This window comes from Dermacentor silvarum, chromosome 8, assembly GCF_013339745.2.
Source record: "Dermacentor silvarum isolate Dsil-2018 chromosome 8, BIME_Dsil_1.4, whole genome shotgun sequence".
In the NCBI taxonomy this organism is placed as follows: domain Eukaryota; kingdom Metazoa; phylum Arthropoda; class Arachnida; order Ixodida; family Ixodidae; genus Dermacentor; species Dermacentor silvarum.
Genome location: NC_051161.1, coordinates 137,275,760 through 137,303,351, shown reverse-complemented (window position 1 = coordinate 137,303,351; position 27,592 = coordinate 137,275,760). Strand labels below are relative to the sequence as shown.

At 45.4% G+C, this 27,592-nt stretch overlaps 1 protein-coding gene across 1 annotated transcript in view; it reads right to left on the bottom strand.

Moving 5' to 3' along the window:
* LOC119462446 (uncharacterized) overlaps window positions 1–27,592 on the bottom strand; it is a 120,993-nt gene that overhangs the window by 14,117 nt on the left and 79,284 nt on the right. The window contains exons 5-6 of the mRNA XM_049672033.1: window positions 16,775–16,910; window positions 2,516–2,601 (exon numbers count right to left, since the gene is read on the bottom strand). Of these exons, the coding sequence (XP_049527990.1) occupies window positions 2,516–2,601; window positions 16,775–16,910 (222 nt within the window). The remainder of the gene's footprint in view (window positions 1–2,515; window positions 2,602–16,774; window positions 16,911–27,592) is intronic.

The window sequence follows — 27,592 nt, the reverse complement described above, 5'->3', positions numbered from 1 at the left end:
CATTTATCCTGATAATGGTTTTGCTCCATCACTTCACAACGTCCGACGAGAAACGCAGGGGCACAGTACACAAACACACTCGCCGCTCACAGTAGGTAGCAGACTTTGGCGAACTCTCCTCGTCGTAACTTCACTTAGGAGCAAAACAAAACACCACGGAACAAACACGCACGATATTTGTTTGCAGCGGTACGTCGCCGCGGGATCCTGTTTCCACACGAAGCACAGCGCAGCGTCACCGATGTTGGCTGCAATCTTTCTTCGCCGGCTCATGGCTCAGAGCAAACGCACGGGGCACGAATTGTGCATCGTAAGCTCACAATAATATTTCCGGCATGACAGACCACCACAAAAAATTCGAATTCACTCTGACGAAGGGAGACGCAGAGAGCTGACGCGACTCGGCCCAGTTCGAAGCGAGGGCGGCCATGTTAGGCATGTTCTCCGTCGGCGGGGACACCGGTCGTCTGGCTCATAACGTCACCTGAAGTGCGCGCCTATTGGTGGAGGCTCGTGTGCATCCGCGTTTGAGGGGCAAATGCCGCTGCCTCCTAAAGTTGTATCCGACTATAGAAACGTATGGCTGCAGCGTTAGGAACCTCAATGAAAAGGCCAAGAAAACTGAACGAATGCGTTCACATGGTAAGGCATGCAAAGACACGATGGTGACCCTAACTTATATGCATATCGTTTGCCACAATCTCAGAAATGTATACCATAAAGCTAAGGTTGACGGTGTTTTCGGCACATGCGCGATTATTGGCGTTAAAAGACAAATCAATGGCGGAAAAAAAGAAAATGATGGTGCTCAATCTGGCACAAAACCACAGTCTTGGAAAATCGCGCTGTTTTGTACACAACTATACAACGTACGTGAACACACAGCTCACAGAATATGACACAAGGCGGTGCGTGTTCTGTCCCGCTTTACGGTTGTGTAAAAAGTAGCGCGTTTATATACCACAGGGTACCACAAACGTGGTCCAATTGACGGCATTCTTTGAATAACACTATAGCGCCTGCAATGCTAAGGAGTAGTCTAACTAGAAATGTCGATTTAAACCCCACATTTGGACAAGGGACCAGTCTTCACCCGGGTTTGTTTCATCGCCTGGGTCAGTCATCGCGACCGAGTGCTGTATTTCATTCCTTTTAGTTTGGTAACGTTTACATTTGGTAAGCAGGCTGATGACCCAATACGAGGCTCACGAAGCACCATTATCAATGCACCGCAATAGGTTGAGGCCATCTGGCCTTCATTGTAGAGTTTGCGACTGCTCGCACACACTGGCAATACTATAAGTTATCATCTGGCAGCATTTTACAAACCTTTCAATCATTTGATAAGCAGGGGTTGTCATTTGTCAGCATTTTACAAACATTTCCATCATTTCACAACCAGGGTACGTTTACAGACAATGCTTTAAAGTGAGGTTAACAGCGCAAGGCCACCAGTGGGGGCAGAAGAGAGAACAGAGACTTCTCTATTCTCTGGTGGCCTTGTGCTGTTAACCTGACTTTAAAGCATGTTTTACCAACAAGCCCAATCTTACACCCTTCTTGCAGGCAATGGAAATGGACAACTGAAAGGACACATGCAACTGCTGCCCCTCAGTTGTATTTCATCGTGAGCACAAACGGCGATGGTCATCTTTGTCTACGTCTTGTTTGGCTTACTCGCCATATAGACATGCATACTCGCCATGCAGACATGCATACTCGCCACGCAGCATGCTTACTCGCCACGCAGCGTGCTTACTCGCCATGCAGCATGCTTACTCGCCACGCAGCATGCTTACTCGCCACGCAGCATGCTTACTCGCCACGCAGCATGCTTACTCGCCACGCAGCATGCTTACTCGCCACGCAGCATGCTTACTCGCCACGCAGCATGCTTACTCGCCACGCAGCATGCTTACTCGCCACGCAGCATGCTTACTCGCCACGCAGCATGCTTACTCGCCATGCAGCATGCGCTTAGGCTACACTTAATGAATGTGCGTCTGAGTAATTAAACAAAAGTTGCAGCTTGGCGTTTCATGCATGTCCTCATTATTTGAGTGTTCGTCTGTTTTTGTGCCGTGTCCATAGCTATGCACTCATTAATGCAAAGAGAGAACAAGAAATCATGCTTAGTTCATTTCCGTATCTGGCAGGGCGCAGAATGGTGAGAAAGGAGACAGCCGTTTCTAGAAATATTTACTCTTTTCTTCGGCCAATGTGGAACGAGTAAAAGAAACATCGCAATAACCACCATCAGTCATTACCAAGACTGGGCAGAAATGCTGGTTGTAATCACTTTCCGGCAAGTGCGTCCACTTTAAGTACGTAGGTGACCACATTTATTTATAAGCCATGGCTGAGGGCAATCACATTCATAACTCTTGTACACACTGCACTTAGTACTTGGCACAGATTGATAATTTAGTGGCAGTGTATAAAATATGGCAATATATAAGTAATAACAAAATGTCAGCAATACAATGGGATAAGACAAATTGAAACTTTCACTCACCTCTCATCATTCTCTTTAACATGCTCTTTGATGAAGGAAAGCATCTCTTGGCCGAATTTCATGACTATGACTTCAGACCACTGTCCCTATAATCAAAAGGAGAGAAAAACAAGCACTTCAGCCAACTGAGTCCTCGGACAAAATACAAAGGTCGCAGTTTGTCCCGAAAGGCGAAGTATCTATTGCGAGAGAAAATTAATGGAAAGTCGTATAGCTTTCCATTATTAGCTATCGTAATAGATGCTTCGCCTAAAAATGCTGACATATGTATATATGTACACCCGGCGACAAAATAAGCCGGGACATGAAGTCTTAGAAAAAGCTGAATATCTTCGTAGCCTGTAGCAGTAGCAAGTAAAACTGTATACGACAATATTGTTAGCATATTTTAGTCGAAGCCCGAAATGCAAATACCTGGCTACGTTGTGAGGCTACGAAGATATTCAGCTTTTTCTCAGACTTCATGTCCCGGCTTATTTTGTCGCCCGGTGTACATACACATACAAACACACAACACGTACATATAATGAAACATCAAGTACAACTTAGTTGTAGATGGTGAGTTACGCGTTTCAAAAATATGGATGGGCATGTTATGTCGATAATGATAGGCCATTCCAGTCTGCCGCCATGAGAAGAAAAACGAGGCTAAAATGTTATGTTCGTGCACGTGATAACTGCTGCGGGTGGCTGGTCCGGTATGATATGCGGGATGCGGGCGTGGTATAGGGTGCTTGATGAAGTCTAGAAGTGTAAAAGAATTTGTGGTAAAGACAAAACGAAGCGATGCACCGACGTAGAAAGAGGCCACGAAGCCCAGGCAGTAAATTCAGTGATGTAACGCAGATGTCGTATGAGTATGAAGAATGCGTGAATCGAGCGGCGAGGTTTTGTACTGCTTCAAGAGCGTCGATGAGATATGCTTGATGCGGATTCCAGACTGCGGAGGTGTGATAATTTTCGATCGTACAAGTGACGTGTAGGCCAGTCATTTTACTTGACTTGGACGGTTCCACAAATGACGTTTTAGGAAGCTTAAAGTTTTGTAAGAAGCTGAAGTGTTATGCACATGCGCACGGAAGATCCGGTCGTTTGGCACAATGACACCGAGGTATTCCTTTATAAGTGTCACTTGATTCTAGAGTCACATTATTAACTATGTACGCAAACCTGAGAGATTTATGGCTGCGGATAAACGACATGCGTTTGCATATGTTAACGTTTAACGTTATAACCAAGTGGTACATCAATCTGAAATGACTGCAGGGGATTTCCATTACACAGCGAAGCACTTCCAACAGACGTCACATTGTAGTGACAGTCAAGAACACAGTAGCAAAAATGTGAATGAAGAAAGTCACTGTTTATTGGCGAACTTGTGCCCTAAGAGCAAGTTACACGGGCACTTTCAACGGCCGTTAACGCAAACGGCAGTTGAACGACGTAACGGCCGTGGGAATTAACGGAACAGTGGTGGCTGCGCTCACATGGCACTTTCCATGTTCAGTCGGTTCACTTCCGTTTGTACGATTTATCACGGGACTTGCTTGCCTGCAGCGAGGACCCGTTGCTGCTGGTGGCCGCCATCTTGTCTCTTTCACGACAGAACGGAAATGAAACGGCGGCGGAACGAAGACTCCGCCTAACGGCCGTTAAGGCCAACTGCCCTTTTCCTTAACGGCCATTAAAGTGCCCGTGTAACAGGGGCATAAAGCACTGCGATAGCGCCGAACACAGCCGGCGATTGTCGAAAATCTGGATCTGTGGGCCCAGTGTGTAGGCTTTTATAGATGACTCGTCGAACGTTGCAGTGTAATTGCTAGTGCCATCGAGCCTTCCAGAAAGTACTACACAATTCGAGTCGTGCATACAATCAGATTAACAATGTACGGGGACAACATACAAAACAGAACGCATAGAACCATTGATACTATTCGAGAATCTTCTGATGCATGCAGACGCGTGTTGCGCCGAGCAATAACGTTTAACATTTGTTAGCCGATGAAAAGCGGTCTCCGGAGAAAGATAAACAAGTACACGTGTCAGTGAAACAGGTACACGTCAATGTAGATGTATGGTGCGAGGCGGAATGCTGACTTGGTCTTCAGTGCACTCAAGGCACACTGTCTAGAAGTTCTCACCGGCGGTATTGGTGTGTGGACAGGGTTATCGACTTCGACTTTAGGCCAATGACTACACCGTGTCGATTCGGAAAGTCCATGCCTAAAATACGTCGCGTGAGTACTCTTGTAGAATAAAGAGGATCGCTGTGTGTGTCCGGTCATGCACTGTCACTCTCGCCGTGCAGATTCCAGTCAGCGTTATAAGGTGTCCTCCAGCTGTCCTGATATCAGGACCGCCCAATGTTGTGTTCCCTTTCTTCAATTTGGCGGCGAAGGATAAAAAAAGTCACAGGTCTGCGCAGCGCACGCAGCACAGTCACAGCGTAAGCTGAAGAATAGGCTGCATAGGAGTTAAATTGTTTTGCACCAAGCACCACAGGGTCTTCGGAGCGAAGTCTCTTGGCGTTGTCTCCACGAGAATTTCAACTGCCCGTCCGGCGTCGACGGCGAGCTGTGGCAAGCTGTTGGTGATGGTGGTTTATTGGCGTCGCCTTCGAAATGGGGTGATGACAAATAGTCACCTAGCCTACTTGAGTTAACCAGATCCAACTACATGCATCATGCAACTGCTGCATGTCGGGATACCTGGTGAAATATAGTGCAACTGCAATGCAATGTTCGCACGTATCGACGCTACGTGCCGCTTGTCACGTCGCGTGACAAATGGCCCGATACGATACTAAATGATGCTGTTGATTTAATGGCATTCCCTTTGAAACGGGACGGTGACAGTCAACTAGCTTGCTTTGTTTCATCAGGTGCGCTATACATGTTTTTCGTAGCATTTTTGTATACCATCTCTTTAACCCTACTTTTCTTCCTACCTATGCAACTATTATATGGCGTGCCACCTGGTGTATTATTATGCAACTAAAATATAAAGTTTGCACGTAAAAACGATACGCCGCGCGCTTCTCACATCCCATGACAAGAGGCATGCTACGATACTAATGAAGATGATAATGATCATAGAATTATTCGCATCCTCTTTAAAACCAAGTGGTGACAAACAGTTACCTATCCAGCTAATGACGATTATGATTATTACTTACTGGCATCCCGTTTCAAACGAGTCGGGGACATATAGTCACCAAGCCAGATTGATTTAATCAGGCACAGAATATGTATTTTTGCTATTATTTTGGACACATGTTAAACTTCTTTTCCTTCCTCAAACCTTCTACCTTGTACCGCTACCTGCGCATTTGCTACATGGCGTGCCACCAGGTGTAATAATATGCAAATGCAATGCGTAGTGTGCACGTACCGACGATACCCCGCGCACCTATCTCATCGCGTGTTTCCTCGAGTGCTATAGGGTGCGTTTATAGCGCATTTTTCCGCTGAATGAAAGCAAGGGCTCGCGTAGCTCAGACTGCTGGATGACAAAGATATGCGACAGTATTAGGAATTTAATCAAGGAAAGAATGAAGAGAGGAAACGTAGGCACCATATTGTAGGAAAAGTTAAAAGAAGAATGTAAGATGCTTCTACTTACAAAAGGTCAGGAAAAGCAGCTCTAAAGAATAACGAGAAGGTGAGCTTGATGAGAACTCGAAAATCTACTCGAAGCCGGAAACTGTCACCCGTGTACCTTTATAGAAGACATCGAAGAGTGCAAAGGACTGCTGCTATCAAACCTGCACAAGGAGTACAAAGGCGCTATGATCTGGTCTAGGGCGGAATCGCAAAAAACTAGATTTTCAACACGAAAGAAAGACAGTTGGGCAAGAAAACAGAGTGGAAGCACTACAAAGCGACGACAGCATTCTCATATCACAACACGACATCGAGGCTGCTTTTACTGAAGCATACAAGGACCTCTTGGAATATGGAAGTAACACATGTGATTCTGAACTCTTGCAAAAGTATTTGCATAAGTTCAGAGTTCGTTAAATTCGTCTGTTAAATTGAATAAATGAGACAAAGCACCAAACGGATGAGTGCACATCAGAGAGTGAAAAAGAATGGGCCATTCGTAAATGAAAACCAAGGAAATCACCGGCAGTTGGTGGACTCAGCACAGCTTTTTACAAGAAATTTTCACAGGAATTAGTGTCAATACTACGCGAAATGTACGATGACATTGCGAAACTAGGATTGCTGTCGCCATTTATGCGAACGTGGTCTTACTGTCTTACTGCCGAAGAAGAAAAGGCAAGGACCGACAGTGAGCGATATACGCTCACTGTCGGTCTACCACTGCTCTACCACTGAACCACAGTGGTTAGATAGCTAGATGGCCTTACTACTTTGCCCTTACAAAAACTCCCACGCAGCGGGCCCGTGTTCGTACCTGCGGGAACTGGGTATTTTTTCTCATTCCCGACGATAGCTGCTACGAAAACCGGACACCACTGATTACGACCGATTACAAAATTCTAGCTGAAATTATAGCTAGATGGCTTACTTTGCCCTTACAAAAATCTTCTGGAACCATCAACAATATGGCATCAAAGGACATCGCATGAGTGATAATCTGCATGTCATGCGAATGATGTGCGAAGCCACCTCCCGTTGATGGATCCAGAGTAGCGGTTTTGCAAGTTGATCTGAGCAAGGCTTTCGACAGAGAAGCACGTGACTTTCTCTCCACCTTGCTTAAGCCATGCAACATTGGGGACCACCTTCTTAAATATTTAAGAGTCTGCTACTGACAGTATCGACGCGACTAGTGATCCACGGGCAAACAACGCCGACAATAGAGCTCAACAGGTCCGCTAGGCAAGGATGTCCCATGTCACCAGTGCTTTTTGCTAGGTACTTGGAACCCCTGTGCCGAACGATTCTGAACGACGGTGACATAACAGGCTTCAGTTTCGCAGATACCTCTTTGAAAGTCCTCGCCTATGCCGACGACCTTACGCTTATGTGTGCCTCTAAAGAAGTAGTACGCCAAGGAGTGCAGCATGTCATGGACTTCTATAAAGTGTCTGGTGCTAAAGTGAATTGTGAAATGTGCGCGGGTGCATGACTAGGTGTATGATATTTTAAACCAACCGCCTTTCTTGATGTTAAGTGGACGTCCGAAATGAATAGCTACCTCGGAGCGGCACGGAAGAACTGACCCATTTATGAACAGAGCCCTTGTGTGCAATACTGTGTTCTTTCCCGCTGTGTGGTACTCAGCGCAGGTTATGCCCTGTTTGCCGGCACACGTGAATCATGTACTATATATTTGCGCAACATTTATTTGGGATAATTTACTTTTAAGTAAGGCGAAAGGAGGCATAGGGCTTGTAAACGTAGAGGTAAAACTAAAAGTTCAGATACCTTTTCTTGTTCATAAACCATACTAATGATAGTATACATCATTCTTTCAAACTATACGGTGTCTACTTAGGTGAGTGGATTGATGATGCCCAAGCAGTCCCACGTGTGCACACCCTAAAATGCTACAGGGAGGTGGCGCAGGCAGCTCGATTCTTTGAGCAGCGTTTTTCTCAAGAGTACCTAAAAATGCCGAACTAAAGAGCCCCTACTATAGATATGTTATTCCACCACCAAAATATCCTGTAAAATATCCCGAGTCTTTCGAAATATCCTGTAAAAACAGCGATTAAAGATTTTTTGATAAGTTACATGTCGAAGTTTTACCCGTGAAACATGTGCCAAAAGTGTGCTGCATTTGTACAAAACAAAAAGACGTGTTGCAACGATTCTGGATAGGAGCAGAGCGCGTAGTCCGTTGACCACGGCACCAAAAAAGGCCTTATTAAATAATATGTTTTTTTTTTGTGCCGTGGTCAACGGACTGCGCGCTCTGCCCCTATCCAGAATCGTTGCAACACGTCTTTTTGTTTTGTACAAACGCAGCACACTTTTGGCACGACATACGAATTGTGCTTGATGGACAGATATACACAAATTTTGAAGAGGTGAAGTTTTTACATTGGAACACCAGAAAAACAACAGCTGTGTTGAAACCCTTATATGCTAGGTTTGTATGCAACTTGGAGATCACGAACTGACTACATGCTAGCTCTAGAAAACGTGAAACTGGCATGGACCCCCTTTTGCGATGCTTTTGCATGCACACGTTCGCTGCTTGATGGTGAAGATGAGTTTAGCAAAACGTGGCAGGTGTAGCAGAAGCGCCTGCATCAAAGACTGGTCTTTATGTAGATGTGTGGTTACGAAACTCTCTCTGTGGTTACGAAACCTGTTAAAAACGCTTCAGTGCTTGGTACTTGCTAGGTTGAAACAAAAAAAATTAAGTGGCCGAGCCCGGAGGCCCGGGTTCTATTCCCACCCACACCGCAAAAAAAGCTAGTGTGGTTCAGTGGTAGTGCAGTTGACTCCCACGCAGCGGGCCCGTGTTCGTACCTGCGGGAACTGGGTATTTTTTCTCATTCCCGACGATAGCTGCTACGAAAGCCGGACACCACTGGCGGCGGCGGCGGATAGAACGGCTAATAGAATGAGCCCATAAGAGCTTACGCTCCAAAGAACTAATAGAACCACAGATAACATTCGAGGAGCTTGCGATACATGCAGGTGCGGCCTGCGCCAAGCAACAATGTTTAACATTTGTTAGCCGGAGAAAAGTGGGCATCGGAGAAAGACAAACACCTACACGTGTCAATATATGTATATCATCATCAGCCTATATTTATGTCCACTGCAAGACGGAGGACTCTCCCTGCGATCTCCAATTACCTCTTCCTTGCGCTAGCTGATTCCAACTTGCGCCTGCGAATTCCCTAACTTCATCACCCCACCTAGTTTTCTGCCATCCTCGACTGCGCTTCCCTTCTCTAGGTATCCATTCTGTAACTCTAATGGTCAACCGGTTATCCATCCTACGCATTACATGGTCTGCCCAGCTCCATTTTCTTCTGTTATTGTCAATTATAATATCTGCTTTCCCCGTTTTGCTCTTATCCACACCGCTCTCTTCCTGTCTCTTAACGTTAGGCCTAACATTTTTCGTTCCATCACTCTTTGGGCAGTCCTTAACTTGTTCTCGAGCTCCTTTGTTAACCTCCACGTTTCTGCCCCATATTAGCACCGGTAGAATGCAATGATTGTACACTTTGCAAAGACAGTGGTAAGTTCCCAGTCAGGATTTGACAATGCCTACCGTATGCACTCCAACCCAATTTTATTCTTCTGTAAATTTCTTTCTCGTGATCAGGGTCCCCTGTGAGTAGTTGACCTAGATAAACGTACTCCTTTACAGACTCTTAGAGGCTGACTGGCGATCCTGAATTCTTGCTCTCTTGCCAGGCTATTGAACATTATCTTAGTTTTCTGCATAATAATCTTCAACCCCACTCTTACACTTTCTCGGTTAAGGTCCTCAATCATTTGTTGCACTTCACCCCCATTGTTGCTGAATAGGGCGTCATCTGCAAACCGAAGGTTGCTGAGATATTCGCCGTTGATGCTCACTCCTAAGCCTTCCCAGTCTAAAAGCTTGAATACTTCTAAGCATGCAGTGAATAGCATTGAAGAGATTGTGTCTCCTTGCCTAACGCCTTTCTTGATAGGTAACTTTCTACTTTCCTTGTGGAGAACCAAGGTAGCTGTAGAATCCTTGTAGATCTTTGCTAAGATATTCACGTATGCTTCCTGTACCCCTTGATTACGCAATACCTCTATGACTGCTGGTACCTCTACTGAATCAAATGCCTTTTAATAATCTATGAAAGCCATATAGAGAAATTGATTGTACTCCGCAGATTTCTTGATTACCTGATTGAAGGCATGGATATGATCTATCGTAGAATATCCCTTCCTGAAGCCAGCCTGTTCTCTTGGTTGACTGAAGTCAAGTGTTGCCCTGATTCTATCGCAAATCATCCCGGTGAACCTTTTATACAATGCTAAAAACAAGCTAATGGGTCTATAATGCTTCAATTCCTTTAAAGTCTCCCTTCTTATGGATGAATATAATGGCGTTCTTCCAGCTTTCTGGTACACTTGAAGTCGTGAAGCATTGCGTATAAAGAGCCGCAAGCTTTTCAAGCATCGTAACTCATCCATATTTCATTAAATTGACTTATTTCATCTTCTCCAACAGCAACAGCTTTACTCTTGGTCATGTCCTGCAAGGCTCTTCTAACTTCATCGCTAGTTGTAGAAGGAGCCTCTGTATCCTGTTCATCAATACTGCGAATGAAATAGCTTGGCTGCTCTGGGCACGGTACAGGTCAGTATATAATGCTGTTGTTACTATGTCATCGAAGTTTCTGATTATATAGATTGTGACGTAGCGCTAACAATACCTTCAATATGCCCCAAAGACGCAGAAAACCGATCACACTCAAGGCACACGTCAATCTCAACATAAGTCCCCACAAGCGATGAAGACGGAAGAAGCCGATGTGATGATAAACATGTTCAGCCAACGAAGAAGTGGCTAAGAAATGCCACACTAATTTCCCCCGGGTGCGAGCGCCCAGCCTGGCCGCAACTTAAAGGGACGGTGAACGCCTTGTGAAAGGCTTCATGCGAGAGACGTGGACAATCTCAGCAGAGCGGTCAGTTAGAACCATCAGTAGGTTGGACGCGATAATTAACGGGAGAAGTCTACTCCAACACTCTGTATGGGCCTATGAACTGAAATTGAAACTTGTGTGGCACAAGCCAGGAGTGCGAACTGGTGGCCGGAGTAGCCTTCATCGCCCAGGCGGAAGAACACTGAGCGATGGGATGCATCTTAGAGGTTCTTGCGGTCCTCTTGCCTTCCTTTAGTGTTGATGCGGGCGAGCTGGCGACAGTGGAGGAGGCGTGATATTGTTCACAAGAGAATGTAGCTGGAGTGAAAGGGGCGGATAAGAAAGACTGTCAAGAAAAGAGGGCGAACAGCCATAAACAAGGTAGAATGGCGAGTAACCAATAACCAGTTGTGGGTTGTACGGCGGTATTGTACGCAAAAGTCACGAATGCCGAAATTGCGTCCCAGTTTGTGTGGTCTGGTTGAATGTACATGGCTATCATGTCGGAGAGCGTGCGATGAAAGCGATCAGTCAGGCGGTTAGTTTGAGGGTGGTAACTGGAGGTTGCCTTGTGGGTGACGCCGGAGGCTGGGAGCAATTCGTCTACGATTTGTGAAAGTAATGCCTTTCCACGGTCGGTCAGGATGACACGAGGACCACCGTGATGCAGGATTAGTGCTTAAGTATAAATGTCGCCACTTCAGAAGCCGACGCCGAAGTGACGCAAGCTGTTTCGGCGTTAACGTGTCAAGTGGTCGACGGCTGTCACTATTCATCGATTGCCGGTGAGAGTCGTGGGAAGGGGCCATACAGGTCAATTCCGACGACTTCGAATGATCCCGCCGGACACAGGAGTGGTGGGAGCTCTCCGCTTTGACCTGATGTTGGTAGCTTTGGGAGCTGGCAAGTGGCGCAGAAGCGACGTACCACACTACATGAGCGGATAAAGCAGGCCAGTAGAAGCGACCTTTCATACGGTCGTACGTTTTCTGGAAACCAAGGTGACCAGCAGTCATGTCGTCGTGATAGGCCTTAGAGCACTGCACGGGCCCGAGCCGGCCCGAAAGCCCGGGCCGGGCCGGGCCGTCCGAAGCGTTTGTCGGCGGGCTCGGGCCGGGCACGGGCTGAAAGCCGCGGGCCCGGGCCAGACTCGGGCTTGAAGCCACATGCCCGGGCCAGACTCGGGCTTGAAGCCACATGCCCGGGCCAGACTCGGGCTTGAAGCCACGTGCCCGGGCCAGACTCGGGCTTGAAGCCACGTGCCCGGGCCAGACTCGGGCCCGCTCATCTAAGGGCCTAAGTAGGCCTTCGAGCACACGCGACCGTTATGCATTGCATGGTTCAATGCGTTCTGTGCCAAGCTGAAGTGACACGTGCAAGATGACTGTCATTATCATCATCAGCCTATATTTATGTCCACTGCAGGACGAAGGCCTCTCCCTGCGATCTCCAATTAACCCTGTCTTGCGCTAGCTGATTCCAATTTGCGCCTGCGAATTTCCTAACTTCATCACCCCACCTAGTTTTCTGCCGTCCTGGACTGCGCTTCCCTTCTCTTGGTGTCCATTCTGTAGTTCTAATGGTCCATCGGTTATCCATCCTACGCATTACATGGCCTGCCCAGATCCATTTCTTCTGCTTAATGTCAACTAGAATATCGGTTATCCCAGTTTGTTCTCAGATCCACACCGCTCTCTTGACTGCATATCTTATCAGATGACTATATCTCATCAAAGAAAATAGTAAAACAGATGAAGTTCTCATTTTTAACAGCGGAGCTGTTTCAGCCGAGCCTAATGTGTCGGCTAAATCCAAAAATGTGGGACGATCCTGGCAGCAGTGCAGAAAGGGTCCAAGAGCAATGGCACATACACCTGTGAACTAGCAAAGCTGAGCCTTGATATGTCTATCTAAGAATGGTGGGGACTAATTGCCCATCGATAGGCAATTGATAGCCAATCAATAGCTAGTCGATAATCGATCAATAATCAATAAATTCCCGAAAATGTTGGGGATTACTTGGTATTGCTTAGCCTAGCATAAATACGTGGCCAATACCTTACGATAACCAATCAACAGCCCATCAAGAGCTAATCGATAATGGATCAATAATCAATAAATTCGGATAACTTGGTAGTGCTTAGCCTATCCCAAGTACGTGGCCAATATCTTGTAATAGACAATCGATAGCCAATCACTAGCTAATAGATAATGATCAATAATAAATAAATTCCGGGAAATGCTGGGGATGACTTGGTAGTGCTCAGTCTAGCCCAAAAGCCAAGACTAGCTAGGTGCCCATCATCTCCGCTGTCTCTTTAGCATTGCATGCGCCGCCAGTGCAAGCTACGCACATTTTTTTTCTTTTCCGCAAAAACGAACATTGTTTCCGCGTAAGGAAAAATAAATTATACAATGAAGCAATCCTCTAACCATTTCCATGTTACCGCTTTTGCGATCGCACTATTATCAGTGTCTATACTATGGCATTATTTTAGCGCTAAGGCCAGTTACTTTTGTGCTTCAATGCATAAAACAGCGTTTTCCCCAAAAAGTTAACTGGAACGCCCATGCATTTCGTCGGACACCTTGAATATTAATATCTCGAAACTAGTTCAGTCCTGAGAATTCGTTCTAAGTGGATGCGCCTTGCGAACTCGGCGGCTATAATTAGTAGATTGAAAGAGGTTCCGTTAAATAATTAATTACAAAGTTATTTCACGTAATTATGTTAAATATTCAATTAGGCGTTTTGACCATCCATTAGGCCATCCACGTCAGAATTAGCTTGGAACTACATAAAATAATTAGCCTCCTTAGAGCGTCGCATTAATGCGAACACAAGAAATCCTAAGATATGGTCAATTCCATACTTCAGAACACTCTATAAGCATCAGTCGTTAAAACATTACCTACCATTCACTTTGAACAGATACAAAAATGGCGGTAATTTCAGTAAGAAAGAACTCAGCTGACACTTTGGTCACTTGTAATGTATCTGATGTGATTATTCTGTATTTGTGTATGGTTCTGAGTATATAATGTAAATCCTGTTTCGTTTTCTTAGCAAATGTTCATCTTGTAAAATTCAGTCTCATGCTATGTTGTATAGCTGGTGTTGTGTTGTTTTGTATAGCTAGTATTGTTATTGTAGTGTTTAAAATGCATTCTGTTAAAACTTTTTCCAATTCTGTTAACTCGCCGCGACGCAAATATTCTTTGTCTTTCCGTTCATAGCTATTTCGTCTATGAGGAATTCCAGCGATAGCTGGAAATATATGTGAATTATTGTGCATTTGTACACACTGTTTGCTGTACTATTGCCCCGCCTGGTCTTTTGGGTCAGGTCAAGAGAGAGAGAGAAAGAAGGGGAAGAAAGACAAGGAGGTTAGCCAGTGTAAATACTGGCTTGCTACCCTGTACTGGGGAAAGGGGTAAAGGGAATAAAAAGGGATAAAAGAAAAAAAATTGAAAGAAAATTCGCGCAATAACGCGATCCTACGCGCTACAAGCTACATATGTAGCTTTTAGTCCAAAGTGACCGTCGAGCATGTAAACTGCACAAAAAATTTATTTGATTTGATTGATTTCGTCGGACACTTTGAAAATTACCTCGAAACTGGTTTAGTCCTGAGAATTCGTTCCAAGTGGATACGCCTTACGAACTCGGCGGCTATAATTCGTAGATTGAAATATGTGCCATAATATAATTATTTAAAACGTTAATTAGCGTCATTATGTTAGTTCTTCAATTAGGCGTTTTGATTTCTCGTGGAAGTAATGGCCGCCTCATCGAGTAGTTTAGATCAAGGATTATAACTGTGCTATCGGCCACAGGCAATCTTAAAAAATTTGGTTCAGCTAAAATGAAACGCCCTGTATATTTGAATGCTAAATGACATTAGGTGTACGAAGTCGATTTCTGATATTACACCGTGGACAGTGTTGCGGGATCGGTGGGATGTGACGGAGACAGGCATGTCCCCAATGGACGCAATGTTTGACAGCTTTGAGTACTGGACATTGTCTCGGAGTTCGAGCTGCAAATCGCCACTGGACATTTTGGAAAGCTTGTAACCAGGGCCTAGGGCTTCTGTCAAGGACTTCGATACTGTGAATGGTGACAAGATTCTTGCTGGCTTTTTTTTCTGTCTTACTATGCACTACATGATATTTTGGGAAGTTCACTTTTCTGGAAAAATTGAACTGCTTCGTTCCGCCCTCTTTTGTTAGACATTATTTGTATTTTGTTTTGTTCTGCCTGTGTCTCCGTCATTTCTTCATCTCCTCTTTTATTTCCTCATGTTTTAAATTCCTCTGTTCCCTCCCCCTGAAAGAGTAGGCAGGCGTTGTGCCCCTCTCGGTGGCAGTTGTCAGCTTGCTCCCTCCCTATTTCCTTCGTGTCCTTGTGTTATATGTACTCAAACCAAATAATAATAATAATAATAATAATAATAATAATAATTTGTTAGAGGGGCGATCATTTTGGAGGAAAGGAGGAGCCATATAAAAGTTGTGCTGTTCCGCCACGGTGCCAGCCACCCACCATGGAGCCCAACGAGGGGACGGGACAGGAACTTGCGAGCAAGTCCTACCCACGCCAGCTGTACACCGCGACTATAACCTAATCCGACGTAACCAAGACAGGTTAGCCACACAAGGTTAACCCTTGCCACCTACGAAAATTAGAAGTGAATAGAAGATAGAAGAAGACAGGACAGGTATAAAAGAGGAGAGTAAAGAAAAAGACGTGTGGAGGAAGAGGACAGGAAAAGGTGACTGCCGATTTCCCCCGGGAGGGTCAGTCCGGGGGTGCCGTCTACGTGAAGCGGAGGCCAAAAAAGTGTGGTGCCTCCACCAGCCCATAGAGGTCCAAACTCCCGGCATCGGCTCAACCCCCAGGATCCCCCTTTCCCCGGACACGGCTAAGCCGTGCACGGTTACACGCGGGAGGGTCCAACCCCCATGTGCCCGGGTCCGTGGTGTCGCAACACACCAAACGCCTGCTGGCGCAGACGCCCCTGCGGGGGAGAAGTTTGAATCGCGTTTCCTTGGCCCCTATATTATTAATGAACAAACATCCCCAGTGTACTATCGCCTTACTCCCGTCGAGGTTTCTTCCGACCTTCGTTATCGTGGTTCGGAGATCGTTCACGTTTCGCGTCTCAAACGATTCGTTCGGCGCCTCCCTCCTGGCTAGGTCGCGGTGCGGCTGGCCTCTTGGGCGCGCGGGAAAATTAGAGTGAGCATTATTCACACGCTTCATATTCTCATCTGTACATTCTCATCGTCACCGTTTTGGGGCCTGGTGGTGGGGCTCTCACTCGAGAGAATAAATGAGAGTCTGACTGCCTAAACCTTGTCTCACGATATATATTTAATTAGGCCGGCTCCGCAAAGATGCTACACACATGTGACATTGTCTTCATTTCCCTCGAGTCGATGACCTTCCATCGAAGCCTGGGTAAATTAAGGTGTTATAACTGACCATACTCTCAACATGTTCGCGTATCCTCAAATATAGCTAAAACACCGTTTTAGGAGCAATGACTTTGACGGCTTTTCTTAGGTGATTGTGACTTCACAGCTTACTCAAAGACCTTATGTGGACTGGTACTTACACGGGATTTCAACGATTGAGTTCAAACAGACAACGCGGAACAGAATTTCACCTGATGTGGCGCGCAATTTACTTTTGCCATCTCCGGAATCGTGCTAACGTCATAATTCAGGATGCTGAACAGAATCCCATCATCGTCGATGAAGCCGCACAGAACCTTTGGGGCACCGGCCAGGCGGGCAAGGGCCCACATCCCCAGCAACGTGTTCCTGCAGCGGGAATAAAAAAGAAACAAATGAGCTTTAGCACTCTACGGGGATACAGTGAAGAAAATTTCACTTACGTATTGTCCCTTACTGAAGTTGACGAAAAATAAGACAGGTGTCACGTACTTATCCGTATCAATAAAGAGAGGGCAATTACTTGCGAGCTCCCTCAGTATTGGCTGGCGAAAATTTAGGTTTTCCGGTATGGTTCAACTAACATAACATTCAGTCCCCTCCCTCCCTCCCATCTATACCTATACTGTGTGCTTGATCCCATTTCCGCGCGGTGACCTCACATGAGTCCCTCCCTATGCCCGCTTGGTCATGTGATCCCCAAGACTGTGCGCTCGGGCAGGCAGCGTTCATTCAGCCACCATCTCTGCAGGCTTACCCTGGGATGCTTCCCTTTGCAAACAACATGCGCTGCGTGGGGCGCTGCAGTATTGCAATTGTGCTGCAAGCAATGTCGGCAAGCAAACTTTTAAAAATTTATTTGACAGTATTTTAGGAGCTCAGTGAAAAAAAATTCCTGGCAAAAAGCATTTCGAGGACTAAAAGCGGTGTCCACAAATGCGGACTCAAGTTGCGGAAGCATCTCGCCAGCTGCGCCGAAGCAAGTTCCTTTTTTCCAACGGCCGCCACAGCCGACATAAGGCACCCTCCTTTGTAACTTGGGTAGGGTAAATCATGACGCAGGCAATTATGACGCAGGCTGATAGATACCACTAAGCGAAGAAAAATTAAGTAGCAGCTCTTATCACTTATGGAGCCTATAAGCGCTTCCAGGAGAGCGAGAGAGAAATTTATTACATGAGAAGAGCTCACAGGTTGGAGCTGCAAGAGAATTGCGCATATGAGCAAGCCTGCCATTTTCAGGTGATCCAGGCGTAGCTCCGAAACGCTGACTGTGCGAAGAAGGCAACCCACGCACATACTCATTTTCATAGCTTTGTACTACGTACTTTCCTCCGAATTTAAGTTGAAACTGCGCCACCTGTCAGAGCTTGTGTCACGAAAATTGCAACTGCTTACATGTAATATGTGTATATAGAAATTCTTGAACTACAGAGAACATTACCTAGTCAACACAGTAATCATAAAATTAAAAATTACCACAAAGCCTAATTGATTATTTATTTACAATACTGCCAATCTCTACTGAGACCATAGCAGGTGGGCACTACACAGGGTGTCCCAGCTATCACGCAGCATGGTTTAAAAAAAAGAGGAACGGCGTTACGTGATACAAACCTAGTGCGTATTGTTTCCAGTACAGTGGAGTAGCCGTCAGTAATTTTTTGTTACTAAGATTTAATTAAATAATTGTATATAATTATCTAACTCGAGAAGTACTGTCTTAATTATCAAAGTGTCAATGAGAAAGTTGTAGAGCACCATGAAAAACTCCCGATACAGCTTTCGGTTGCTCAATACGTGCTACATAAATGTGTTTTTCCGAGTGTGAAAGAAGCCCGCGAATAAGCGCAGAATTGCCGCGCGACTGGCCGCTGGAGGCACTTTGCGTGTATTCTCGGGCTTCTTTCATGCTCGGAAAAACACTTTTATGTAGCTCGTATTGAGCAACAGAAAGCTGTATCGGGAGTTTTTCATGTTGCTCTACAACTTTCTCATTGACACTTTGATAATTAGGACAGCAGTTCTCGAGTTAGATAATTAAATACAAATAATTAAATTTCAGTAACCCAAAAGATTACTGGCGGCTACTCCACTGTACTGGAAACAATACGCACTAGGTTTGCTTCGTGTAACGCTGTTCCTCTTTGTTTAAATCGTGCTGCGTGATAGCTGGGACACCCTGTATATATGTACAGATACAAAGAACGTTCATCACGTTAAGGATCAAGCAATACATGTATAACATGTATTTTACATAAAACGTATAACATCAACTTTGCGCTCCACGCAGAAAATTTACACTACATAATATATACACCAAATACATGTACTTGCTAATTTTCAAGATAGGATAAAATGGCAATTTAAGCATTCTACGCTGCATACACGACTACTTACACAGGGTATAAGTACATGCTGGCTTGCATGATCGAATAACTGCGCTAGCAATTTTAACCTGCTAGGAATTTTTTTCAATTTTTTATTCAAACTCGGACAGTGACTCAGCGTTAGTGGTGAGAGGCGTTAACATATTCCATTCACGGATGGCAACCGAAAAAAAAGAATGTTTAGGCACATCATTATTACATTTATACCCTACTAAAGTATTTGAATGTTTGTGGCTGGCGGGTAATGTTTGTTAATAAGAAATGTAATTTGAAATGTCAATTTTGAAATAATTATGCAGGACTTGATAAAGAAATTTTAAACGTACCTCATTCGCTCGTGCTTCTAGCGTAAGGAGCCCAAACATAGCTAGAAAGCTAGTGGGAGAGTCTTCCCGTGTAAATTTGTAATGAATCGAATGGCCTTCCTTTGTACCGTCTATTTTCTTTATGTTAGTCTGAGTATGAGGAAACCATACAGTGTTTCCGTATTCGAGGATCGCCCTAACGAATGTTTTGTATGCTAGTAGTTTTGTTGACAAGGGTGCCAGTTGAAGTGATCTGCGAAGAAAAAAAATTACTTTTGCATAGCAGATGAAGTAATGTGGTCGAAATGCTCGTCCCACCTTAGGTCTGACGGCATTGTTAATCCTAGATATTTATATTCCTGTACTTTAGCGCCATTTAAATTATGCTGTAACAAAAGTCTGAAAGCCCTCGTTATCGTCACACATGGTGATTTTTATATGCCGATTATAATTATTTACATGTAATTCTTTACGTGTAAGTCTGTTCGTGAGATACCGAATTATTGCCGACTTGACATTATTGCACTGAAATTACGCACTACCTTAGGTATGTCTATGTTTTCCATAGACGGCTCCTTCGGCAAAAATTTTGGACGGGCCCTTCCGGGCAATATAATGAATGAGAAGCGAGCTTATATTGCGGCAACTGTGCTGTAGTCGAATACGTGCAATTTTACGTTTTTCCAGGGTGTTTCACTGATACACCAGAAGTGACCGGTCGTAAAATAAAGACCGTGTTTGTTTCCATGCACCTCAGCAATTATTCGTACCACTATAAACACTCTAGAGTTGGCATTTAGTCATGGAATGGTGGGAATTTCTTTATGTCGTGAATTCGCCACACTTGGCCTTCTCTCCTTTCTTCCTACTCGGCTGGTTAGGTGGGAATGCACCGTGCGATAACTAGACAAATAGACACCTGATTTTGCCGCGCTAGTGAAGTGAGGTGGGCAGGTGTTAATCGACCTGTTGTCTCAACACTTGCGGTGCGTTTAAACATCTGTTTCGTGGTTTCGGCTGCAACGCATCACTACGGTGTGGCTATGCATGACGATTGCATGCTTTATTTAATTTTTTTTTTAGTTAGATGGGTTGAGACAGACGAACTATTTGAGGGCTTTCAATACGAGAGTGAGGGGATGCACATTCTTTTGATGCATCAAGGATGCTGAAGACACGGCTTCCACCGGAAAACAATAGTAATGAAAGGAATTTCAGCGATGAGTATGAGGACTATGCCCGCAGACTTCAAGACGTCTCAAATTATCGGCACGACGAGCAAGGACGAGGAAGCCGAACATTTCAGTGGATTCAAACGCATGCCTCTTAGCAAGTGAAAAGATGTAGTGGGAGAAAATATCGTGCGTTGAGAAATGTGATACGCCGCAGCGGCAACAATCTGCCTAAGAATGAGAGGGCAAACTCTCCCATTGAATATTTCAGACCCTTCCTACAAAGCGGCGCGCTGCATAACAGAAAAACGACACTGATCCAAAACAGAATCATACTGTCATCGCTCATAAAAAAATCAAAGCCCTATTTTTAAAGAAAGATGTTTGAACGCGAAGCTTTCTCCCAGGCAAACTGAATCAAAATCAAAGTCCAATGCCAACGACCACGCAACGAACCCAAGAAATGCTGAGCGACCCGATGCATTGCATATTTGATTCGACTGCTTGTTTAGGGTTGTATTTTTGAACGTTGAAGTTGAATGAAGAAACATTTCTTTAAGTGGCATAGCCTTTATTTTAGATCATGTAGTCATTGATTACACGCACACACTCCCTTTCACGGGCGACTCCACATTTGCACAGTATTTCCTTGTGATTGATGTGGTAGGCGGTCAGAAGCTCTACCGTTGCCGATACACGGGATCGGCCTTACGGGCACGATCGCGCTCGCGCTTGCGTTCGCGTACGGCAGCAACTTCTGCCGTGCGCTGCACCGGCATCGCCATACCCATGGTGACAGCCGGGAATGCAGATGCGAAGATTGTTCCATTGTGTAAGTTGGCTTTCCTGCAGTGCATTTTCAGCGCTCACGGACGAATCAGTGAGACATAGAAAGCTTCGCTTTAAAACATTTCTAATGGCGATGACGAGGCGTCTCGGGGTTCTACCCCCCACTTCGGGTGTCAGGATGGGAGCATGGGGCTTTATACACTTGTAAACTACACGCAGCAGAGGTCCGAATAACTTAACTATAAATGACAGACAGTTTTATTGCCCTCCACGAGCAATGTCCAACTCTGCTGCAATGAGCACAACTCTCAATATTCTTCAGTACTTGAGTGAACAAGACGAAATTTGCAATTTTTCTTAATATACAAAGCAGTTGAAAAGACAAACGCAAGACAATATTTAGGAACTTGTCCATCTGCATAGATTTTCACCAGCGTCCGGCAGGAAAGCACCAAAAATGGTTGTGAGAAGCAGAAGAAATGCGCGTAATAAATCTACTCAGCACGCGCAGCAAACAGCTTTTTTCGATCTCGGGGACATAGAACATTCGAAAAAACACGAATGTGAAAAACACACGGGAGGCTTTCTCGGATGCACGTGGCCGGTAGTTTATATCTTACCCTTATCATGCGGGCGCTATTACATTGGCCAGCCGATGTATCAGTGATCGTCTACGGAAGCATTCATAGACACCCAATGGCTGAATTGTCAGTCACGACTGAGAGATATGGTTGTAAACCAATTCTTTAAAAGATCATGTTTTTCGGGGGCTAAAGAGACGAACTATCCGTAAGATGAACGTAGTTTTTAAGATATATTGAACCAGGTGATTTGTGTTTTAGCGTGCTTTTAGTATCTCTGCACTGTTGTGAAATACGCTATCAAATGCGTCATAGCCTAGCGTCAACATTGGCTTGTGACGATTTGGTGCTTTTATGTCCTTTGCGCAGCTCCTCATATTGTTACGCGAATGATGAGTCAATTAAACGAGAAACTATTTACAGACTATATTTACAGCAGCGGTTGCCGCGCGGCCCGGTTGGATTGACAGCGCGAGCCCAGTTTGTTCTTCATCCTCTTCGCTCGAGTGATGGCACCCGCGCGCCTCGTTCAAACGTCCAAATGCCACACGCGTGTAGCATAACCCCCCGGCGGCAGAAGCAACGTCTAGGAAGCAACGTCATGGCATCAAGTGCATATTCAGTGGTCGGTGCCACGTGAACAGGGAGGGTTGTGTCGAGGGGCTGTGCTGAGTCTCGGCCGAACGCAATGGAAAATGGGGAATAACCGGCTGTGTCGTGGTATGAGGAATTATACGCAAACGTGACAAACGGTAGCGCGAGGCCCTAGTCAGTGTGGTCTGAAGAGACATACTTCGCAAGGATGTCGGTGAGAGTGCGATTCAGACGCTCCGTGAGGCCATTCGTTTGCGGGTGGTATGACGTGGATAGCTTGTACCCCGTTGCACAGGGCTGCAGTATGTCTGCGATAACGTCTGATAGGAATGTCCTGCCACGGTCTGTAAGAAGTTGTCCTAGAGCTCGATGTAAGAAAAATCACGCCATGAAGAAGAAAATCGGCGACATCTATGCCAGCATGTAGAAAACGCTCAGGTGATGGCATAATCGCGTGGCGTAATCCATGGCCACAGCAATGCACCTGTTCCCAGAGATCGATAAAGGAAAAGGGCCAAGTAAGTCCAAACCAACCCGAATGAATGGCTCCGCGGGAATGTCGAGTAATTGAAGGTACCTGGCAGGGAGCGTCGTTGGTGTCTTGTGTCGCTGGAATTTCTCACACCCTGCTACGTATCTTCAGACGGAGCGAGCAAGCCCTGGAAAAGACTCCTCGGCGGATCCGGTCGTAGGTACGTGAAACACCCAGGTGGCCGGCGGTGGGGAAGTCGTGAGGGTCATGGAGAACAGCCGAGCGAAGGTGTTTTGAGATCACAAGGAGTAATGTCGGGCCGTCAGGGTGTTTGCCGGTAGAGTACACCATCTTGAAGTATGAAAAAGCGAAGGAAACTGTCGGCAAGTGACGATTCCAGGCGGTCAATGATGATACGCAAGGACGGGTCACAGCGCTACTCGTCGGCGACATGGAGCAGTTGAAAAGCAGAGAGAACACAGGCATTGGTATAAGTATTAGACGTAGCGGTCGGGTCTTCGATTTTGTAGCGAGAGAGGCAGTCTGGATCCTGGTGTTGGCGTCCCGACTTGTAAGTAACTGTGTAAGTATATCCTTGTAGTCGGAGGACCCAATGACCGAGCCGGCCAGTACGATCCTTGAGCGACGAAAGCCAACAGAGCGCATGATGGTCTTTGATTACTGAGAAAGGCTGGCCATATAAATATGGGCGTAACTTTGAAACAGCCCAGACGAGAGCAAGACGTTCACGCGTGGTGGTAATCGAATAGTTGCGCTCTGCTGTTGTCAGGAGCCGGCTAGCGTAGTCTATAACACGGTCGTGTCCATGGTGGCATTGCTCTAAGACGGCTCCGATCCCATACCCACTGGCATCGGTTCGGACCTCTGTAGGTGCGGACGGGTCAAAGTGGGCCAAGACAGGTGGATTGGTGTGAATCGTGATAATGGATGAAAACGCGGCTGGCTGAGGGGAACCCCACGTAAAATGCACGTCTTTCTTCGTAAGTTCAGTGAGCAGTAGAGCGATCGCTGCGAAATCTTTCACGAACCGTCTGAAATAAGAACAGAGCCCCACAAAACTCCGGACGTGTTGGACTGACTGAGGTACAGGAAAAGCCATTACTGTTCGAACCTTCACACCGGAAGCATCGACGAGATGGCCTAGCACTGTAATCTGTCGGCGCCCGAAGTGGCACTTCGATGAGTTTAATTAGAGGCCAGCCTTGCGGAAGACGTCAAGGATAGCTGCAAGGCGCTCAAGGTGCGTCTCAAATGTAGGAGAAAACACAAATATGTCGAGGCAACAAAGACAAGTTAACCGTTTGAAACCTTGAAGCAGAGAGTCCATCGTCCGTCCGAACATGGCGGGGGCACTGCACAGACCAAACGGCGTAACCTTGAATTGGTAGAGGCCATCCGGAGTGACAAACGCGGTCTTTTCTTGGTGTGGCTCATCTACGGAAATCTGCCAATAAACAGACCGAAGGTCTATGGACGAAAAGTATTTGGCACCGTAAAGACAATCAAGAGCGTCGTCGATTCGTTACCACGAAGGGTAAGCGTCCTTTCTAGTGATCCGGTTTACGCGGCGGTAATCAACGCAGAAACGCCACGTGCCGTCTTTCTTTGAACGAGCATGGCCGGCAACGCGTAAAGGCTCGACGAGGGCTCAACAATGCCTTTGGCAGTGTTTACTTCCTGCTGAATAACTTGCCGCTCTGCCGTGGACACGCGATACGGTCGGCGGTGAATTGGAACAGCATCACCAGTGTTTATCCGATGCCTAACAAGGGACGCCTGACCCAGTGGTCGATTGTCATTGTCAAATGTGTCGCTGTGAGAAAGAAAAAGGCGATATAGGGCGGCTGCTTGGGCCGGTGTGAGGTCCCGAGTGACCATAAGAGGTAATGTGCCGTCGAGGTTCATCGCTTCCTGCGGGTAAACTGGAGGATCTGGAGACGCGTCGGCTGCAAAAGCAGTGACGCGTCGTCTGTGACAGAGCGGAGCGTGGCCACCGCTGTGCCTGCAGGTAGAGCTTGCTTCGTCAAGCCAAAATTGATAACGGGGACGCACATCCGATTAGCGGCAAGAGTGACGACGGAGTGCGGCACAGAGATGTGGCACGCCAGGAGGACATCAAGAGTAGGCGCGGCGACATAGTCGGCATCAGGCACGGTTGCCGTTGAGGCCAATTCGACGAAGGTTAAGGCTTTCGAAGGTAAGCGAACAAACGCTGTAGTGCAGAGGGTGTTCGGTTGTTGAGGGCAAATGTCTGAAAGATGAGGAAGCTCGAGGCACAGCGTACCGGCGGAACAGTCGATGAGGCGCTTACTAATAACAGCCCAGGACTTGAAAGCTCAAGTCCTATCTATGTAAATGAGCATCTTTTTCCTACACTAGAGACTTCTCAGTATGGCTATTAGGCATAAGAAGGACTGCCAGTAGAGATCCGTGTGGACCCATAATGGAAGGATTTTTGCAAGGCAGTCAGACACTTCTAGCGCCATATCCATAACTTGTGAAGACGACCTCAATAAGATAACATCGGTGTAATTAGCCCCCCTCTTTCTACGTACAGCTTTCAAAATGCGCTACCACGATTTTGCGTTGCCCCATGAAACTCTTCCATGTTCTTCTATGTACGGTTCTGTTTTGCACATTAACACACCCTCTGCCCTCGCTAAGCATAACCAGATTGCCTATTTCCTAGGCGAATTCTCTTTTCAGTATAGTATTTTAATGCTTACTGAAACATGGTATTACGACGGGTGTGCAATGCTCCATCTTAATGGATACAAAAACGTTTTTATCAATCGCAGTAGTCGTAGGGGTGGTGGCGTCGCCATTTATGTTAAAGCTTCTAAAGAATATGAGGTAGTATCAGATTACACATGCATTACAAACGATTACGAGGTGCTAACACTGAAACGAAACGCTGACGTCATTACTGTCGTTTATCACCCACCAAATATGAATTTTGGGCACTTTATGAACTTTTTTTTGAAACTTCTTGCAATTTGTTTCCACAAATAGTCTGAAATTCGTCTGTGGTGGAGATTTTTATATAAATGTCCTTGAAGCTAGCACCTGCGTTCAAGATTTCAACAACACCATTTCTTCCACTGGCTTTGTGAATATAATCACTACACCGACATGCATCACTGTACTAACGTCATCAACACTTCATTTGTTTATTACCAACGCGGAAACTAGTCACTGATGCGGGAACCATAGCCTCTGACATAAGTGACCACTGCCCAATCTTCATGATTTTCTCCCCCCCCCCCCCAAAGTTCCTATAAATAGTCGAAGGGACGCAATTACAGTGCAGTATGTATCAGACGAAGCTTTACTTTCATTTAAGCGGGACATCAGTGTTCAGGATTGGTCTTTTATATTCGGAATAAAAAAACATGAAGTGAAGCATAGTCTAAGTTCATAGAAATTTTTCTGCGAATATACGCTATACATTTTTCTTTTACAACTTTCAAACCATCGAAAAGAATAAGAAAACCTTGGGTCACTCCTGCCCACAGGAAAGCTATTAATAAGAAAAATCTATTATTTCACACCTTTTTACGTACAAGAGCACCGTCTGACTTGAAATAATTCAAAACTTTCCGAAATAAACTGAACGCCGAGCTTAGGTCGGCAAAGTATGGGGATATTATCAGCGGTTGTTTTCTGATATAAAGAAACAGCAACCTGACGCCGCATGGAAATTGCTAAATAGGGTTCTCGGTCGCAAAAGTAAAACGGAAACGCCCTCAAAGTTAACGCACAATAACCGTGAAATAATTGGTCAGGCGCTTGCTGATCATTTTAACCAAGCGTTTCTAGAACATGTTCTTCCAGATAGTACCCTTCAGGGTATCAGACCGTCCAACAATTGCCCTGCTGAGAGCTTTGCTCTGCATGATATAAGTGAAGCTGAAGTTTATCGAACATTTCTAGGTCTAAAGAACTTTAGATATAGATAACCTACAAATAAATCCACTAAAATATGTTATCGAATGCATTGCGCATGCGCTCGCTCACATATTCAATCTCGCTATTCAATAAGGTCAAATTCCTGACGCACTGAAACGATCCAAGCTAACAGTCATTTACAAACGGGGCAATAAAAATGACAAAAAATTATAGGCCAAATTCTGTGGTACCAATTTTTTCTAAAGGCTTAGAAAAGATAGTGTTCTCGACTGACTAACTTCTTTGACAAAATAAATCTTTCCAACGGGCAGCTTGGTTTTAGAAAAGGACGCTCTACTGAAACAGCTTTATTAACTCTTAAAGAATGTGTGCTACAAAACATTGAAAATAAGCATATAACTGTTGGTCTTTTAGTAGATTACAGTAAGGCATTCGATTCACTTAACCATAACATACTTATACTAAAACTCACGGACTACGGGGTTCGTGGTAAGCAGCTCGAACTATTCCGTTCTTACTTGGCCAACAGGACTCAGTGTGTGTACATTGGCAATTGCCATTCATCTCCCCTCCATATAAAATGTGGTGTGCCCCAAGGCAGTATTTTAGGTCCTCTTTTGTTTAATGTATATGTAAACAATATTGTCTGCCTCAACATTAACCCAGCTAAAACCAAGGTACTTTTCTTCGGTGCAAAAAATAAGGTAATTAATTTAGAACAGGATATATACTGCAACGGGCACAGGATAGAAATCGTCAATGAATATAAAATTCTCGGAGTAACATTCAGCTCAAATCTCGCATAAGATTCGCATGTT